We start from the raw sequence: 20372 nt of genomic DNA, 5'->3' as shown, positions 1-20372 counted from the left end.
AGTTACTGTGGAAGATCTCAGATCTTTACAGAGACAATATTCTCATGTCCTTTAAAAAAGGACCTGATATTGTAATTGTACTTTATGTGACTAATTCAACTTTTCTTCTTTATTCTATGAATTGTCTTCAGTTACATTGACTTGTTTCATTTATCTCTTTTCTTTCTTTCAGCTGATACATGAGCATGTATGTCTGCATTTATATCCATGAGTATGAGTGTGTACCTTATTCTTCATTATCCAGACTCTCATTGTTGGTTCATCTACATTGACGGTTCAGAGTTTATCATTGGGTGGAGACGGGGGGAGGGAAGAAGTTCAAACAACTGAATACTGGAACAAACTCATGAAAATGTGATGCACTAAAATAATAAAAATATATATGTCAAAGAAAAGTTCTGTACTTATTGGAGGTATTTGTACTTTATGTCAGTATTTCCATTTTATCCAACTTTATACCTATACTACATCCCACAGGTAAATACTTAGAATTTATTAATCCACAAAGGTGATAAAAGGCTGTTTATAGATTTGTGGTTCTCACAGGACAGCCACACTACTAACATGTGATGATCTTATAGACCATGATGCATTGCTGTAGATTAAATTTAAAGGCCTTTAAAGTAGTTATAATGAGCTCAACCTTAAACATCTACAGCAGTAAACAGCAGGAACATTAATGTAATAATATTGATCCAGAAACATCAGACATAATAACACTGACAGGAACATTTTACTGCAACATGAATACTTTTACTTTAAGTACATTTATCTGATAATATTTGCAGACTTTAGTTAATTGAAGTCAGAGCATGAGCTGTAGAAGACATCCCAATCTGTAATCAAAGCAAGCCTATAGGCTGGAAACAATGTTTTCAGTCCGGCATCTCACTTTTTTACTGTTTGCTCTTATGGCTCACAGACGAGTTTGTAGATTATCCAAAGAAGTACAGGGAGGCAGAGGCAGGGATGTGTGCCTCGTGTTATTGGCTGTTGTTGAAATGCTCTATATCAGAGACTGCTGTGTGTATTTGGTGAACAAGTTTGTGTTCCCAACATGTAACGTTAGTGTAGAGACCTAAATGATCAAGTTGTGTTGAGAGCTGGTGAGAGTAAAGCCTCCCCACCAGAGGGCAGTGTTAGCTCTTCTCTTCTCATGGGGTCGAGTCCATTATTTACCACAATGTTTACAGCAGTTGTTCTTTTCTTAAACATGAGCTTCAAATCACAGTTGAGGAGTTTTGTGGATTTGTAGTTTTGTATTTTCATCACAGCTGTTAAACAACAGATAACAGTCTGTGTTACTAAATTCACCACCAACCTGAATGTGTTTGTGCTAACATGAATGTTTTTTTCTATTTCTGCATCATGGTGACCCAGATTTTTCATCTGCTGTCAGATTCAAATCAACACCAACAAACTTCAGCAGCAGCAGCAGCAGCCTTATCTGTGGGCCGCAGGGGCTGATGGGAGGTCTGAGGACCTGTTAGAAAGCACGTGTCCCTCGTCTGATCTCACAGCTCGTCCTTGTTTGGCCTCAGCTGCATCAGAGCGCCACTTCTCCCCAGGTTCACCAGAGGAAACACCACTGCACAAAATGCTTTTCCTCCCAGCTGCTGCTCTGTGCTGTCTGTGTTCAGGTGAGTGTTTCCAGCCAATCAGGAGCCAACAAAGTCAACCTTTAACAAACACTGTCACACTAACCTTCATCTACCTGTCTGTTTCTCTACAGCGCTGGTTGCCATGGCAGCACAGCTGATTCAGGAGGATTTAACATTGACCAGGAGAGTTGGTGGAAACGTCTCCTTCAGCTGTGGAACTGACCAGTGTGACGATGATTATATATTCTGGTACCAGAAGAAAGACACAGAAACATTCAGAGTGATTCTTGATATTAACAGGAATACTAGTGAAGTTGATTCAGATTACAATCATCCTCAGAAAGATGATTTCTCAGCTGTGAATAAACAGAACGGCTGTGAGTTGCAGATCCAGACAGTTAAACTCGATCATTCAGCCACCTACTACTGTAGCTGTTGGAAGAAAGTTCCCCACAGTGAGAAATGATGCCTGCAGCCTGTACAAAAACCTCCAGATGAACAGATGTCAAACAGTGTTTGTGACAGGAAGAGAGCAGTAAACCACAGCCCAGGTTCACATATTTCACCTCCATCTCAGCCAGAGTCACAAACACACTGAACTGAGGGATTGATTTTCTTTCCTGCTGTCAGGATTGATTTCATATGATATTGATTGATATTTTGATCAGATATTCCAGCAGCTTTATTGTTGTTCCACACAGTGAGGACAAACTAACAACACAGAAGCACAATGAGGAAACAACAACAACTAAATAGAAAGAGAATCCAGAACATCTTCACTGACAGAAGACAGAGGGACAGATTCCTTGTCCAGGCAGGGCTTCAACATGTTAATATGACACAATCTACTCCACCATCGATGGTCTGGAGTAACAACTATGTAATCCTGACTGAACCTTTCCTGGACTACATAGGAGCTACTGTAACACGCCTGCAAAGCCAAACCAGGAACAGGCAACAACACCAACACTTTATCACCTGGACTGAAAGTTCTGCTTTTAGCATCTTTATCAAACCATCTTTTCATTTTTGTTTGAGCAACAGACATGTTTTGCTTCGCCAACTCACAAGCAGGAAATGAACGTCACTGACGCAGTCAAGCAAATTTTATGGTTTGCTATCACCCAGCCATTTGTCCTGCAAAACTTTAAGAGGGCCATGCACAGTGTGTGCAAACACTCGCTCTGCTGGACTAAAGCCCAGGGATTCCTGAACCACCTCATGAGCAGCAAAAAGGAGGAGACAGACACTCTCATCCCAGTCCTCACTGGACTCCAGGCAGCAGTGGCCTAAAGGTTAGAGAAGCAGGCTGGAAGGTCTCCGATTCAATCCCCCGACTGGCAGGATAAATTTTGGTGGGGAAAGTGAAAGGCAGCTCTTGCCCCTCCCTTACTCCAACCACTATTGTGCCCTTGAGCAAGGCTCTTACCCCCAGCCGCTCCAGTGGAGCTGCTCAGTGGCCGGCAGATCAGACTGTGGTTGTACTGGGCAGCTCCCAGGTGTGAATGTGTAACTGTGTGAATGTGATCAGGGCCTTCCTGCAAAAAAGAGCATCACTCTCAGTGTACGTATCCTGAATAGGTAAAGGTTAAAAAAAGGGGGTGGAGCATAAACTTCAGAGTCTGATGGAAATGTTCAATCACTCATCTATAATCAATCATCTATAAAATTTGCCTGTGTAGCCAAGTAGGCTGAGCAGCAATTATGAGATCACAGTCACCAGACAGGTATGACAGTATTAGAATAACTACACCCCTCTGTTATTTTGGTCCACTGGCGCTCCCTGGTGGTGTAAAGGTGCAGTGTGATGAATTACTCTCATGTTTTTCCTAGAAGGAGAGACACGGAGCTCAACAGCAGCACCAAACAACAAAAAATGACATCGACATACTAGTTCCTTTAAGTAAATCAGAAATGAAGACCATAATTAAGCACAAGTTAAAAGAAAGGTGGCAAAAACAATGGGAAGAAGAAAGAACAGGCAGATGGCTTTATGGAATTCAAGGAAAAGTAGGAGCGATGAGGAAAACTTCAAGATCCCGCAGAGAGGAAACTCTAATATCAAGATTACGATTTGGCCATTCAGGACTTAATAGCACACTCTGGAAAATAAACAAACATAACTCAGGAAACTGTGACTTTTGTGGTCAAGAGGAAACTATACAACATGTTATAATTCATTGTCCAAAATATGATTGTGAGAGAAGGGAACTTATATCAAACCTCAAACAAATGAAGTTGAATTTGGACATAAGAGATATTTTACAGAGAAGTTCAAGTGAGAAATGTTATCAAGCACTGTTACAGTACCTTAGACGAACAAATCTGATAAAGAGAATATAACTGTTGTATTTAATTGTCTAACTTTTAGTGTTTTTTTTTCGGGGCTAGTAGAGTCAAGTTAGATTCCCGATCCACACTCCATACCAGTTGGTGGCGGTAATGCACCATAACGTTGTTTGCCAACCGCCATAAAACACCACGAAGAAGAAGAAGAAGAACAGCAGCACCAGCAGGTAACCTCGTGCAGGAAGTTCAAGCAAGTGAACCATTTGGATTGAAGTAGAAAATAAGTAATGAAACCGTGGAGATATTCTTGAAAGCTGGAAGAGAAGTTATGCAACAGCCACGGAGTTACCGACCCCGTCAAAACGGCTTGGTATCAAATATTCCCGGTGAGTTAGCTGCTTGCTAACAGCTAATTAGCACTCAGTTGTTGTTGTTGCTAACCTTGAGAGTTGTTGCTATATGATGTAAAACCAGTCCGGATGAGCTAATACCCTGATGAACAAATACTGTGCACTGTAAAAAGGAGGGTTTACTGAATACATGTTTTATATATTTTGTGTTCATGTTGTGATTGTTATGCCTCAGTAAGCTGGTTTATTAAGCTGAACAGACAATATTGAGTTATAAGTTTAAAGAATGTCAGTGAAATGCTGTTAAAATGTGAAATGGTTTTGTTATGTGCAGGATGCAGAGATATATTGGTGCTTTTACTGTTGATATGGATAACTGAGTGATTATTCTGCATATTTGTGCAGGGTGTTTTTTTGTTGAGACTGTTACTCATGACAGGACTGTACTGCTCGAGTCGCCATCGCCCACTGCTTCCTGGTCTTCATCCCCATCATCATCATCCTGTCATCGCTCACTGGATCTTCACCGTGGTTACCGTCCCTGGTCTTCATCCCCACAACTCATCACATTCAACCTCCTTCATCTTTTCCATCCTCTTGGGAGTCAGGGTGGTAGGAACCTGGTGCGCTCATAGAAAATAGTTAAAAAAAAAACATTTAAAAACTCTTAAAAAGCATGGTATTGAAAAGCGTATTGAAAAGACTGAATTTCATATTTCCTTGGTTATTTCTAAAAGACTAAAAGCTGTTTAATTCAGAGATCTCAGTTTCCAGTTTTATGTTTTACATTTTATTTTTTTGTTTTATTTGTTTTGTTGTTGGGCCCCAACATTTAAAAACTGTATTGAAGTAAGATGGGTCTGATCCCTAATCGCCCCATCCAAAATTGGATGCCAGATTGGACAGTTAATTAGCCATAGCAGTTTTTTGTGAAACTTGACCATAAATGTGTCAGTAATCAGTAATAATTTGTCTGTGTCAGTTCAGTTGTAATTGGTCCTGGATATGGTGAAATTCTTGTTCATGCCCAGTACGTATACAAAAGTCCATGATTCCTGTTACAAAATGGTATGTGTAGTGTTGTGAATGAAAGAACATTTGTGAGGTTATTGTTATAACTGAAAATGAATAACTGAAAATAAGACAGTAAAAGAAACAATAATATACTGCAGTTAACTTAAAGGCATCTGGTGGTTCATTACGGGAAGGTTTGGATAATGTCCTTGTATATTCCTGTGCCTTATCACGCACTGTTCTCCTCATAGAGAACCTAGATACTTGGATATACCTGTTAACTTGTGAAAACATATGTCAGGTGGGTTACATCTGCATCATGGTGACCCAGATTTTTCATCTGCTTTCAGATTCAAATCAAGACCAACAAACTTCAGCAGCAGCAGCAGCAGCAGCAGCCTTATCTGTGGGCCGCAGGGGCTGATGGGAGGTCTGAGGACCTGTTAGAAAGCACGTGACCCTCGTCTGATCTCACAGCTCGTCCTTGTTTGGCCTCAGCTGCATCAGAGCGCCACTTCTCCCCAGGTTCACCAGAGGAAACACCACTGCACAAAATGCTTTTCCTCCCAGCTGCTGCTCTGTGCTGTCTGTGTTCAGGTGAGTGTTTCCAGCCAATCAGGAGCCAACAAAGTCAACCTTTAACAAACACTGTCACACTAACCTTCATCTACCTGTCTGTTTCTCTACAGCACTGGTTGCCATGGCAGCACAGCTGATTCAGGATCAGTTATCTTTGACCAGGAGAGTTGGTGGAAACGTCTCCTTCAGCTGTGGAAACACTGACCAGTGTGACGGCTCTTATATATTCTGGTACCAGAAGAAAGACACAGAAACATTCCTACTGTTTCTTTCTATTAACAGGAATACTAGTGAAGTTAAGTCAGATGACAATCATCCTCAGAAAAATGATTTCTCAGCTGTGAATAAACAGAACGGCTGTGAGTTGCAGATCCAGACAGTTAAACTCCATCATTCAGCCACCTACTACTGTAGCTGTTTGAAATCAGCTTCCCACAGTGAGAAATGATGCCTGCAGCCTGTACAAAAACCTCCAGATGAACAGATGTCAAACAGTGTTTGTGACAGGAAGAGAGCAGTAAACCACAGCCCAGGTTCACATATTTCACCTCCATCTCAGCCAGAGTCACAAACACACTGAACTGAGGGATTGATTTTCTTTCCTGCTGTCAGGATTGATTTCATATGATATTGATTGATATTTTGATCAGATATTCCAGCAGCTTTATTGTTGTTCCACACAGTGAGGACAAACTAACAACACAGAAGCACAATGAGGAAACAACAACAACTAAATAGAAAGAGAATCCAGAACATCTTCACTGACAGAAGACAGAGGAACAGATTCCTTGTCCAGGCAGGGCTTCAACATGTTAATATGACACAATCTACTCCACCATCGATGGTCTGGAGTAACAACTATGTAATCCTGACTGAACCTTTCCTGGACTACATAGGAGCTACTGTAACACGCCTGCAAAGCCAAACCAGGAACAGACAACAACACCAACACTTTATCACCTGGACTGAAAGTTCTGCTTTTAGCATCTTTATCAAACCATCTTTTCATTTTTGTTTGAGCAACAGACATGTTTTGCTTCGCCAACTCACAAGCAGGAAATGAACGTCACTGACGCAGTCAAGCAAATTTTATGGTTTGCTATCACCCAGCCATTTGTCCTGCAAAACTTTAAGAGGGCCATGCACAGTGTGTGCAAACACTCGCTCTGCTGGACTAAAGCCCAGGGATTCCTGAACCACCTCATGAGCAGCAAAAAGGAGGAGACAGACACTCTCATTCCAGTCCTTACTGGACTCCAGGCAGCAGTGGCCTAAAGGTTAGAGAAGCAGGCTGGAAGGTCAGCAGTTCAATCCCCCGACTGGCAGGATAAATTTTGGTGGGGAAAGTGAAAGGCAGCTCTTGCCCCTCCCTTACTCCAACCACTATTGTGCCCTTGAGCAAGGCTCTTACCCCCAGCCGCTCCAGTGGAGCTGCTCAGTGGCCGGCAGATCAGACTGTGGTTGTACTGGGCAGCTCCCAGGTGTGAATGTGTAACTGTGTGAATGTGATCAGGGCCTTCCTGCAAAAGAGCATCACTCTCAGTGTACGTATCCTGAATAGGTAAAGGTTAAAAAAAGGGGGTGGAGCATAGACTTCAGAGTCTGATGGAAATGTTCAATCACTCCCTGAATCTTGGTGATACACATTTGAACAACAGTGTTTCAAGCTGTTTCATTACTTGATTTGCAGCATGAAAATGGATCCCTGATCAGTTTGTATTAGTCAACCCAACAGAGAGAAGAAACTTCACCAATGTTTTCACGTCAGTTGGAGCTGTGATTTTGTGCATGGGAATGGCTTCAGGAAACTGACTTGCGGAGCACATAATGGTCAAAAGACACTTGTTACCAGCTTTTGTGTGTGGAAAAGGACCAACACAGTCAACAATAATGAGCTCAAATGGATCAGCAACCACTGGAATCAGATAAATCAGGAATGGTGGAATGGTCTGATCTGGTTTACCAGAGACCTGACAAACATGACATGTTTTGCAGTACTGACGCACGTCCTGTTTTAAATCTGGCCAGAAAAATGACAGTGTAGCCTGGTAAATTTTTAGAGTGCATTTACTTTTGTTGATATATTTATTATTGTGTTTTTGTTATTATTGTGACTCTGATATTCTATAAAATTTGCCTGTGTAGCCAAGTAGGCTGAACAGCAATTATGAGATCACAGTCACCAGACAGGTATGACAGTTTTAGAATAACTACACCCCTCTGTTATTTTGGTCCACTGGCGCTCCCTGGTGGTGTAAAGGTGCAGTGTGATGAATTACTCTCATGTTTTTCCTAGAAGGAGAGACACGGAGCTCAACAGCAGCACCAGCAGGTAACCTCGTGCAGGAAGTTCAAGCAAGTGAACCATTTGGATTGAAGTAGAAAATAAGTAATGAAACCGTGGAGATATTCTTGAAAGCTGGAAGAGAAGTTATGCAACAGCCACGGAGTTACCGACCCCGTCAAAACGGCGTGGTATCAAATATTCCCGGTGAGTTAGCTGCTTGCTAACAGCTAATTAGCACTCAGTTGTTGTTGCTAACCTTGAGAGTTGTTGCTATATGATGTAAAACCAGTCCGGATGAGCTAATACCCTGATGAACAAATACTGTGCACTGTAAAAAGGAGGGTTTACTGAATACATGTTTTATATATTTTGTGTTCATGTTGTGATTGTTATGCCTCAGTAAGCTGGTTTATTAAGCTGAACAGACAATATTGAGTTATAAGTTTAAAGAATGTCAGTGAAATGCTGTTAAAATGTGAAATGGTTTTGTTATGTGCAGGATGCAGAGATATATTGGTGCTTTTACTGTTGATATGGATAACTGAGTGATTATTCTGCATATTTGTGCAGGGTGTTTTTTTGTTGAGACTGTTACTCATGACAGAACTGTACTGCTCGAGTCGCCATCGCCCGCTGCTTCCTGGTCTTCATCCCCATCATCATCATCCTGTCATCGCTCACTGGACCTTCACCGTGGTTACCGTCCCTGGTCTTCATCCCCACAACTCATCACATTCAACCTCCTTCATCTTTTCCATCCTCTTGGGAGTCAAAGTGGTAGGAACCTGGTGCGCTCATAGAAAATAGTTAAAAAAAAAACATTTAAAAACTCTTAAAAAGCATGGTATTGAAAAGCGTATTGAAAAGACTGAATTTCATATTTCCTTGGTTATTTCTAAAAGACTAAAAGCAGTTTTATTCAGAGATCTCAGTTTCCAGTTTTATGTTTTACATTTTATTTTTTTGTTTTATTTGTTTTGTTGTTGGGCCCCAACATTTAAAAACTGTATTGAAGTAAGATGGGTCTGATCCCTAATCGCCCCATCCAAAATTGGATGCCAGATTGGACAGTTAATTAGCCATAGCAGTTTTTTGTGAAACTTGACCATAAATGTGTCAGTAATCAGTAATAATTTGTCTGTGTCAGTTCAGTTGTAATTGGTCCTGGATATGGTGAAATTCTTGTTCATGCCCAGTACGTATACAAAAGTCCATGATTCCTGTTACAAAATGGTATGTGTAGTGTTGTGAATGAAAGAACATTTGTGAGGTTATTGTTATAACTGAAAATGAATAACTGAAAATAAGACAGTAAAAGAAACAATAATATACTGCAGTTAACTTAAAGGCATCTGGTGGTTCATTACGGGAAGGTTTGGATAATGTCCTTGTATATTCCTGTGCCTTATCACGCACTGTTCTCCTCATAGAGAACCTAGATACTTGGATATACCTGTTAACTTGTGAAAACATATGTCAGGTGGGTTACATCTGCATCATGGTGACCCAGATTTTTCATCTGCTTTCAGATTCAAATCAAGACCAACAAACTTCAGCAGCAGCAGCAGCAGCAGCAGCAGCCTTATCTGTGGGCCGCAGGGGCTGATGGGAGGTCTGAGGACCTGTTAGAAAGCACGTGACCCTCGTCTGATCTCACAGCTCGTCCTTGTTTGGCCTCAGCTGCATCAGAGCGCCACTTCTCCCCAGGTTCACCAGAGGAAACACCACTGCACAAAATGCTTTTCCTCCCAGCTGTTGCTCTGTGCTGTCTGTGTTCAGGTGAGTGTTTCCAGCCAATCAGGAGCCAACAAAGTCAAACTTTAACAAATACTGTCACACTAACCTTCATCTACCTGTCTGTTTCTCTACAGCGCTGGTTGCCATGGCAGCAGAGCTGATTCAGGATCAGTTATCTTTGACCAGGAGAGTTGGTGGAAAAGTCTCCTTCAGCTGTGGAAACACTGACCAGTGTGACGGCTCTTATATATTCTGGTACCAGAAGAAAGACACAGAAACATTCCTACTGTTTCTTTCTATTAACAGGAATACTAGTGAAGTTTACTCAGACTACAAACATCCTCAGAAAGGTGATTTTTCAGGTGTGAATAAACAGAACGGCTGTGAGTTGCAGATCCAGACAGTTAAACTCCATCATTCAGCCACCTACTACTGCCGTTGTTGGAAGAAAGCTCCCCACAGTGAGAAATGATGCCTGCAGCCTGTACAAAAACCTCCAGATGAACAGATGTCAAACAGTGTTTGTGACAGGAAGAGAGCAGTAAACCACAGCCCAGGTTCACATATTTCATATTTTGATCATATATTCCAGCAGCTTTATTAGTTGTTCCACAGGAGGTGTTCCAGAACCTCACGACCTGGTTCACATGGTGGAGGAGCGAGGTAAAGCTGCCTTGGAGGATCAGCCCAGTCCCAGCTCCTGCCCACTTGACCGGCTATTTGTTCCTCAGGACTTGAGGTCTGATGTCCTGCAATGGGCCCACGGCTCCTCCCGGCTCACTTGCCATCCAGGTCTTCAACGCACTGAAGAGGTCCTGCAGTGACAGTTCTGGTGGCCCAACCTGGAGGAAGACACTAGAGAGTTTGTCAACACCTGACTTGTTTGAGGTCAATAGAAATCCTCCCACCAGGCCCCTGCCGGTTATCTGCAATCTCTGCCTGTGCTACATCGTCCCTGGTCCCATATATCACTGGACTTTGTTACCAGTCTGCCACCATTAGACGGACTCACCACTATCCTGATGGTGGCAGACCGGTTCAGCGAGATGGCTCACTTTGTGCCCCTACCCAAGCTTCCGTCAGCCAAGAAGACCGCTGAACTTGTTCTGTGGCATGTGTTTCTGCTTTATGGCCTCTCATCTGATGTGGTCTTGGATCGAGGGCCCCAGTTCATGTCAGTATTCTGGCGGGAGTTCTGCTCCCTCATTGGGGCCACCATAAGCCTGTCCATCCCCAATCCAGTAGTCAGTCAGAGACGATGAACCAAGAGATAGAGACGGCACGGCTGCAAGACTTGGAAACACCCCTTGATTTGGTCCAAGCAGCTGCTGTGGCTGGATCTCATGAGAGAGATCATTTTAACATTTGTACATCGTCACAATGAAGGAACAACATACATAAATCTCACGAGAGTTTCACACATCAAGGGTTCCCTTCCAGACAAGACAGAAGAAAAGTGCTTCAGGGTTCTCTAAACTCTGTAACACAAGATTAAAAATAGACTAAGATCTAGTAAACATAATGCATGGCAAAATGTGAGATTGGACTATAAGATCTGTGAATCATATAGTTTATGAACTTAGCTAAATCCAGAGCTAAAGGTAGCTCAGCTGTTTTTATACCAGGCAGACAGAACGAAGCCATTGTAGCACTATGCTTTGCCTTACTGTGCCCTGCCTCATGCTGAGTCCAGAACAAATTTCTTATCATGTGAAGGCCCCTTAAGAAGAATGACTGCCCCTGTTTGGTTATCAGGCATAGTGCAGCTAAGCCAGTAGGCCTTGAGTCTGTAGAGCAGAAGTTGGAGGATGGGTGATGAGATTATGAGGGCTTTATCTCTCACAGCTCATTATGTGACTCCAATGATGGGTTATCTGTGCCAGTTACTATCCTGAGTGACACTGGAGTGAATCAGACTTCACTCAGGAAGGGTGTTGTTGCACATCCTATAATGTAATGGGTTATGATCTGGGTGGAGTTGGTGTTTCCCCAGTGTTCACTCTACTGGGACTACATAGTTGGAATCAGAGTTCCCTGAAGTTTTCCCTGCGTTTGTGGTTACCTGTTACCTGACTCCCTGTTAAACCAGTGGAACAGCAGTTCAGTTTCATCTGATGAGGCTGATGTCTGAAAGTCAGTGAGTAATACTGAGGTTGGTGAACTTCAAGACGAGTGCACTCGTCTGGAGGAGGTAAATCTGAACGAGACACAGGTGTAGAAAATGAGGGTGAAGGACAGATCATGCTGGCAGGAACTGGTGAGGTCCCTTTGAGTCATAAGTCATTAGTGCATAAGCAGCAAGAAGATCCTTCAGTAAACCGTGCTTTGGAGGTGGCAGTATCAGTGCAGGAGGCTAAGGAGGTACCTAAGACTTATTTTCTTCTTGATGATGTGCAGTTCAGGAAGTGAGATGTCCCACCAGACTGGATCACATTTGAACAAGTGGTTTTGCCTCAGTGTTACTGAGAGGACGTGTTGAGTTCAACTCATGAGTCAGTGCCTGATGGGAACCTGAGTGCCAAGAAAACTTTAGACAAAATCTCTTGTTATTTTTTCTGGCAGAGTTACCCATGATGCCATGGGCACTAACACACCTCCATACCTTCACAGCTGCTGTCTGTTGAAGTCAGTGCTGGGAACAATCTGGATGGTCCTTTTCCTCTTTAGCCCGGAGGACACGACGTCCATGATTTATGAGAACAGTCTGAAATGTGGACTCGTCAGACCACAGGACACTTTTCCTCTTTGCGTCCGTCCATCTCAGATGAGCTCTGGTCCAGAGACGTCTGCAGTGTTTCTGGATGTTGTTGATATATGTCTTTCTCTTTGCATGGTAGAGTCTGAACTTACATTTGTAGATGCAGAGACAAACTGTGTTTACTGACAACGGTTTTCCAAAGTGTTCCTGAGTCCATGTAGTGTCCTTTATACAATGATGAGGGTTTTTAATGCAGTTTTTAATGCAGTGCTGCCTGAGGGGTCAAAGGTCACAGACATTCAGTGTTGGTTTTCAGTCTTGCTCCTTACATGCAGAGATTTCTCTGGATTCTCTGAATCTTTTCATGATATTATGGATTGTAGATGGTGAAATCTAATTGTATGGAAGTAATATTTGCAGTATTTCCAGGTATTTCAGTTGATATTTGCAGTAATGCAGTAAGTGAATGATTTGAAATGTGTAAAAATGTCATTAGTGTTCATTGGTAATGGTTGGGATCAGGTAAGTGTTTGTTGCTTCCTAGTAAGTGCAGCCCTCTAATGTCATGAAGTGATGCTCCTGTGAGGAGGGAGTTTTGGGGTTAACCTCAGATCAGTTAGTCAGGCGAGCAGAGAGTGGAGCCACACGCTTTGTTGACTTCTCCCTCTTTTCCTCTCATCAACGTTTCTCTCTTGGATTTAATGGCATCATTTGATTCTTTTGGACACTTTGGACACTTTTGGAGACTTTTTGTCAAGCATCTTTTTTTGTGCTGAAGTAAAGAGTTGAAGTTTACAGAGTGGTCCTGTGGATGTTTTCCATGTGGATTAGGACGAGGGGAATCATTAGAGCATCAAGCTAAGGCTTCATTCAGTGGAAAGATACACTATTTGTTCATTTGAATTCATTTCCTCTTGGTAATGATGACATGTTGTGAGCTTTTGAAGCAGAAAAGCCTCAGCAGGGACAGGAGTCACAAAAAGTGCAGCGACAGACATTAGCATCCATAGAGCAACACTGCTAGTGTGTCTAAAAAGACAATAAAAGAAGAGACAGTCATGTTGATATGAACATTAGAGAAACACATCATGGAGCTGAAATATGATCCTGCTTCATTATTTGGACTCGTTCACCTCAGCTGACACATTCAGCAGCACACAGGTTTTTGTATCACCACTTTTCACTGTGTGACACTGAGGAAGAACTCTGGTACCCCATCGTTGGTTCAGGAACTAAACTGTTTGTAACAGGTAAGAATAAAGCTTAATTTTCCTTCAGTTGTTTTCTTGAACAAGTTGAAAATGTGTTTTTAATGAGTTTCTGCTGCTTCAGTCTTTACATGTTAGTTTTTTCATCATTAGTAGAGAATTCTTGCAGCCGTGCAGCTTGTTACATCAAAAAGCTTCATAATTCCTGAAAAGATGTTTAAATCTCACTGCACAACTGAAGTTAGTCTTTATTTCTGCATCACATCAAACTGATTTATATAGAAAGGTCTGATATTGTCAAAGTTACAAATATACAGTATTTGATCATGTCAGTAATTCAGCACCATCTCTGGTTTTTATCAAACAAAATAATATATGATATTAAACATCAGTTAATATCTGTCAGTGAATGGAGCTGAAATGCCCATAACTTTAATAAATGAATATGTTGTATAGGATAATTCATCATTTTTGAAAAGCTCAAATTTACTTCATGACAATAGTATTATATATGATGGTATGTGTGTCTTCTAGTGGAATATATATTTATACATGAAGACAAAAAGATATTGAATATGATAGTAAAATAAATGTATATAATAAATGTAAATGTCTGTACATGATACACGATGATATATAACACATACACACATATATTTATTTATTTAACTTCATACACTGAATATAAAAGATATATTACACTGAACATAACTGCAAATATATGACAGTAAACATGTTGCTGAAAGTATGTAAATACAATAATATAATATAATATAATATAATATAATATAATACAGGGTGTCCATAAAGTCTCTTTACAATTTAACAAATTTATTACAAAAGCAAATGAACAGACAAATGTGTGGAAATTATTACAAAATTAAAGGTAGATGCTGAAGTTTTTTGTCTCATTTAATCCTCCTCTATATGGACACCATTAGTTGCATGAAGCTCATCAAGACGATACTCGATTTCTTGCCATGTTCTTGGTCGTCCACTCCTCCCTTTATCCAACACTGTCCCTGTCTCCATAAATGTCTTGTTTCATGCACAAATTGACGGACGTGACGGTGGACGTCTTCCACACTTAATCCTGTAGTTTCACTGAGTCTGCGTATCCGATTTTGTTTCAATAAACCACGATACACGTTGTGCCTTTTCTTGAGGAGCAGACAATTTTACAGTTTATTTAACAGAAACTATTTCATCAACAGGTACCTGAAATACATAAATGCAATGTGATTAAAAACTTTGATAACCTCTGAGTAGATAGAACAAATCTGATTAACATATCTCATCAATTGATTTTGTCATAATTTTTTTAAATTGTAAAGAGACTTTGTGGACACCCTGAATAATATAATATAATATAATATAATATAATATAATATAATATAATATAATATAAATTATTGAACAGTAGTCGAGTGTCAATAGTTAATTTCCTGTACTGCATTATGTAACAGTCTTTATTCATTTTTTAAATACCTAAACATAACATCTGAATTGTGAATAAAAAATTTAATTATTGTGAAAAAAGTTCTGAAACCATTTATGTATTGATTTGTTTCTTTACTGATTACAGGAATGTTTCAGCTGATAAATCAATAATTATGTTATAGATATTGGAATCATTAAAATGGCAGCGATATTTAATGTGACAGTAAACATCCTTTATCATAAAATGAATATTACCATAATACAGAAAAATGATTTTCTATCATTATATCATAATATTCACATTTTAATCATATCACAGTAACTGTGTTAATTGTGTATCAGTTTAAAATTGTTATGATGATTTTTATTTATATTGATAATAATAAAATTATGTGATTAAACTGACAGGACAGATTTTAAGGTTATATTATATTATATTATATTATATTATATTATATTATATTTATCCGACATCCAAATATATTATTTTCACAGATGCACTAAATATAAACGGGATATGATGCAACATAAATTCTAATATATGACAGTAAATTTATTGTTTATAGTGTTTGCATCTTTACATTTTAAAATATGTTATATTATATTAATAAATAGTCGTCTTGTGTCAACAGTGAATTTCTGTCACAGATCAATAAAGTTTTGTCTTTATTCACATTTTAAATACCTGAACATCATCAATCATCTTAATAATGGATCAATATTTAAATTATAGTTTAAAAAAACAGTTTTGAAATTACTGTTAAACTGATTTGTTTATTTATTGATTATATATTGGTAAATTAATCATATTTTATATATTTTGTTATCAATAAAATGGCAGCGAGATTTAATGTAAAGGTAAACATCCTTTATTATAATATTTTATAATATATCCTTTAATACCAAACATCAGGATTATATTATATTATATTATATTATATTTAGAGCTGAACAGTTATTAAATTAATAAAAAACTATTCTGAAAATCGATTTATTGTTTCACTTAGTTTTTTTTTTGTTTTAACTTAAATCTCTGTGATTTCAGCTTCTTAATGTGAATATTTTCTTGTTTCTTGACTCCTTTATGACAGTAAACTAAATATCTTCGGGTTGTTGGAGAAACATTTTAGAATGTTTGATTAATCAATAATGAATATAATAATTAATGGCATAGAAGTTAATATACAACTATTTTAAATTTGCAATTCATTGACATTAATCACAGCCTGATACTGTGATTAACAGCAATAATTATATTTAATAATATTGTATTTTTAAAGTATCTGAACATATCACTGTAACTGTGTTACTTACTGACATTATGAAAATTATTGATGTATTTATTTATTCTTTAATGATAACAGTAAAATATATTGTGGTAAATACATAATATGTTCTGGATATTACAATAATTAAAATGACAGTGGTATTTAATGTGAAGGTAAATATGTCCTCTATTGTAAAACTGTATATTAATATAATACAGATAAATGATCTCAAATTGTTATGAGAAATTTATATTATATTATATTATATTATATTATATTATATTATATTATATTGTTTAATAAGATAAGATAAGCTGGCTGTAGTAAAACTTGTTCTGGACTCGTCCTGCAGATTCACAGAAGATTAAATCAAAGTGAATTATACTTAATGGACGTTGTACATTGAAAGAAAGAACAGTCAAATGTCTACTTGTCTTTATTTTCCATCTATCATGTGGTGCCATGAGGTGCTGAGTGTGTTTGATGTGAAGGTGAATCCAGTATATGTAGTGAACTTTGTGCTGTATTGATGAGTAGTTTAGTGATCAGAGTCCATGTAGTTTCCAGGATCAGACTGAATGCAGTGCAGTGCTGTAAGCTGCTGTTGACTGTGTGAATGTGTGTCTGTGCTGCTTGTTGCTGCTGTCAAACTTCAGATGAGCAGGTAGTGAAGCCCGTGGTGAGCGTGTACCCAGCAGCATCCAGAGCCCACCTGGAGGGGAAGAGCTCCCTGCTGTGTCTGGCCTCACACATGTTTCCTCCTCTGGTCCGCTTCTCCTGGAAAAGACGAAAGGAGGACGGTCCTCTGGAGGAGCTGCCCCCTGCTGAGGGAGAGCAGCTGGAGCTCAGAGAGTCGGGACGCAGCGCCGCCATCTTGCTGATAGATAGAGACCCTCTCTACACATGTAAATACGTCTGCTCCGTCCAGCACGAGGGGGACACAGTGGAGGCCCAAACAGAACAAGGTAATGAAGGCTTGGTGACTGTGTTCAGCAGTGATTCAGCTTCATGTGGAGACGCTGTCAAAGAGAGCAGAGGAGCAGAGGACTGACATTTCTCACTGCGACTCCAAACATTTGTCTCCTTTTGTGTTTCAGAGGTTCCAGCTCCAGCAGCCTCCTGTCCTCCAGAGAGAGAGCCAGCAGACCTGCCAGCTCTGCAGCAAGCTGACTGTAAGATCACCTGCTGCCTCTCTGCACGGACAGATCCAATGTTCTGCTGCAGTTAGAGCTGCATATCAGTCTGTTCACTTTCTGCTCATCATTGAAGGATTGAAACATAAACTCCCTGATTCTGTTAGAGTGTCCAACAGCACAACTAATCCCAATGAGAGAGCTTTCACTTCACAATCTGACAAACTCGACAAGTTTTAGGGCCACTAGACCACATTTTGGCCTTTGAGGCTGCTAGAAAAACTTTGGGGACTTTATCTTAAAGCTCCACTATAAATATTTCTATCTGAAGAATGAATCTAATGACTGTGTGTAAAGTGAAAGGTGTCTCTGCTGGTTGTGAAGCCACAGAGAATCGTCACCAACTCTGCAGCTCTACGGAGCTTTTTAGCCTCTTTTACAATCCAGTTTTGCTTTTTGATCAAACAGAAAATCAAATCCTGTTTAGGGCCCCTAAAAAGCCGGGCGGGGCCCCGACTTGTTGTATTTAATAAGGGCCTTTGAGCTTTGATTCAAACTGTAGCCGACCCCCGTCTTCATGTAAAGCTGGTTGTCCCGTCTGGAAAAGTCCAAGTTATACTGATGAAAATCTGATGATATTCTGATGAAATTTACACAGAAACAGTGTGGAGAGAAGACTGACCTGTCTGTCTGTCTGTCTGTGTGTCTGTCTGTCTGTCTTCTGTCTGTCTGTCTGTCTGTCAGTGTCCTTCCAGTCTGAGTGCAGGGTGAAGCTGCTCTGTGTTCTGTACACAGTGCTGATAGTGAAGAGTCTGGTGTTCTGCTGTGGACTCTCTCTGCTGAAGATCCTCAGAAACAAGGGACCGTCCACCAACTGCACACATGCTGACTGACTGTTTTCTGATGGCCTTTTCTCACCATCAGATCTCATCAATTCATCTCATTGATCACTTTGATCAGCAGTCACAAATGTCCATTTTCATGTTTTCTTCTTGCTTGTAAAATGTCTCTTTTTATGCACAGCTTAGATACAGTCATCCTAACAATATAAATACATATATACACATATATATTTGCAGTTACTGAGTGTAAATTCTGTGCTCTAGTCTTATTTTCATCCTCCACTTTATTTGCACTTTGAATTGTGACTGGTATAATCATAGAAAATGAAGCTGAATCATTAGCTGTCTGCTAGATATTTGATTGTTTCTAGTATTTTTCTCTTCTTGTCTTTCTTTTTAATACATTATGCAGAGTGTGGCAGCTTTGTCAAATTCTTTCAGTGGAACATTCTCAATAAAGTGAAAAATCACAGTGTATGTGTTTTACAAACATCCTTGTTTTGATGGATTTCACTTTGGCTTCAGAGCAAATCATCACAAACACAATCCACTTCATTGGCCGTGTATGTTGACGCCTACAAGTCATGTGACTCTGCTTGTAAGTAGCTCTCAATATACTTTGACACAGCAGCAAGAAGAAATGTACAGGAAGATCTGAATATAAGCATACAGCTAAACAAGGACAACAAAGCTAAAGAAAGAGAAGCAAACACAAACATATAGCTGTTATATACAAGTCAGTAGGTGTGTCTGTGCCAGCAGGTTCAGTGCTGAGCCCCTTTTATAATTGTGTCACTTCATGACATTAATAATGACATGAAATCACATGAATAACACAGATGAAAGCTGAGACAGTGAGTACTGAGCGCTGAAATCAAACTGAAGTTCCTGCAATGATTCTTGAAGCAGAGTCGACGCTTGTAACTGTCATTGTGTTATTAATGTGAAAAAGAGCAGCTAACGGTGAGGAGGCTGCAGAGCAGAAACCCACACAGCCCGTCTGCTGCAGGAAAGGAAGTGTTGATTGGCTGTCAACAGTTTTTTATGAGTCCTAATAACCACTGAGAACAGATTCATATCTGCTGCTGTACACACTCATCAACTCCTCTCCCCAATGGTGCCGGAAGTAGGGGGACCAAGGCGCCATCGGCCCCTCCGCTTTACTTTACGTTCACACCTTGTTTTTTGAAGCCACAACCATAAATGTGTGAACAGTGAACGGATGCAGCTGCACCCCCACTATTATATTTGGGGGAGCAAACGTGTGCTTTTGCATCTGCACTTTTTCATCACACAACTTTGATATTTGAAAACATTTGAGCGACGCCGAGACAAAATCTTTACTGCCGGGACAAAAAAGAAGAAGAAAATGTGATCTAATCAAAGAAAACATTCCACAGTTAGGTGGTCATCAAACTCAGTCCCAGCTGTCTTCAGTCTTTTTCTCGTCTTGACGTCTCTCTCTCTCTCTCTCTCTCTCTCACTCCAGCACCAAACAAGCAACGAAGCGGGTAGTTACTTTGGCGACGGCTGAAAAAACTCCTCAAACAGCTTCACACACACGATAGACGGTGAATTAACAGTGTTATGAGTGTGTGTTTAATTCAGCGTGTATCTGATCCACCAATCAGCACTTATTTTACTGAGAAATCTTCATTTTTCAAACATTTCTCCTCTCACTCCCACATCTTCTCACACTAAAATAGTGCAGCTAACCAGCAGGAGCTGGTAGGGAGTTGAGGCCACAAAATCCAAAATGTTCACTTTGTACAGAAACACAGTTTATCTTTATTGATTATATTGATGCTGAATTGACAAGAAGACTGTGGACATTTGATCATTTCTATCTTGTGTCTCTAGAGTTTTGTGTTTTGTTGGACATGTAAGGAATTTTTGAAATGTGATATTTCTTAAAGGGAGTTTGGT

At 39.9% G+C, this 20372-nt stretch overlaps 1 protein-coding gene across 1 annotated transcript; it reads left to right on the top strand.

Annotated features, from left to right (window-relative positions):
* Window positions 1-1416: 1416 nt before the first annotated feature.
* On the top strand, window positions 1417-18918 carry LOC146317263 (immunoglobulin lambda-1 light chain-like). Its single transcript, XM_084731939.1, has 6 exons — window positions 1417-1640; window positions 1733-2056; window positions 13758-13805; window positions 17128-17436; window positions 17569-17643; window positions 18349-18918. The coding sequence occupies exons 1-6, from the start codon at window positions 1598-1600 to the stop codon at window positions 18495-18497; spliced, it is 948 nt and encodes a 315-aa protein (XP_084588065.1). The 5' UTR covers window positions 1417-1597; the 3' UTR covers window positions 18498-18918.
* Window positions 18919-20372: the final 1454 nt, after the last annotated feature.

The sequence above is a fragment of the Lutjanus erythropterus genome, chromosome 12 (genome assembly GCF_056507025.1).
Source record: "Lutjanus erythropterus isolate fLutEry1 chromosome 12, fLutEry1.hap2, whole genome shotgun sequence".
Lineage (NCBI taxonomy): Eukaryota > Metazoa > Chordata > Actinopteri > Lutjaniformes > Lutjanidae > Lutjanus > Lutjanus erythropterus.
Note: the sequence above shows the minus strand (reverse complement) of the source record. Positions and strands in the feature narration are given on the sequence as shown.

Bases quoted from the DNA above. Each gene is read 5' to 3' on its own strand.
- LOC146317263 (XM_084731939.1), top strand. From the start codon at position 1,598: ATGCTTTTCCTCCCAGCTGCTGCTCTGTGCTGTCTGTGTTCAG. The intron at 13,806-17,127 runs GTAAGAATAAAG...GTCAAACTTCAG, and splicing joins AACTAAACTGTTTGTAACAG to ATGAGCAGGTAGTGAAGCCC. The intron at 17,644-18,348 runs GTAAGATCACCT...TCTGTCTGTCAG, and splicing joins AGCTCTGCAGCAAGCTGACT to TGTCCTTCCAGTCTGAGTGC.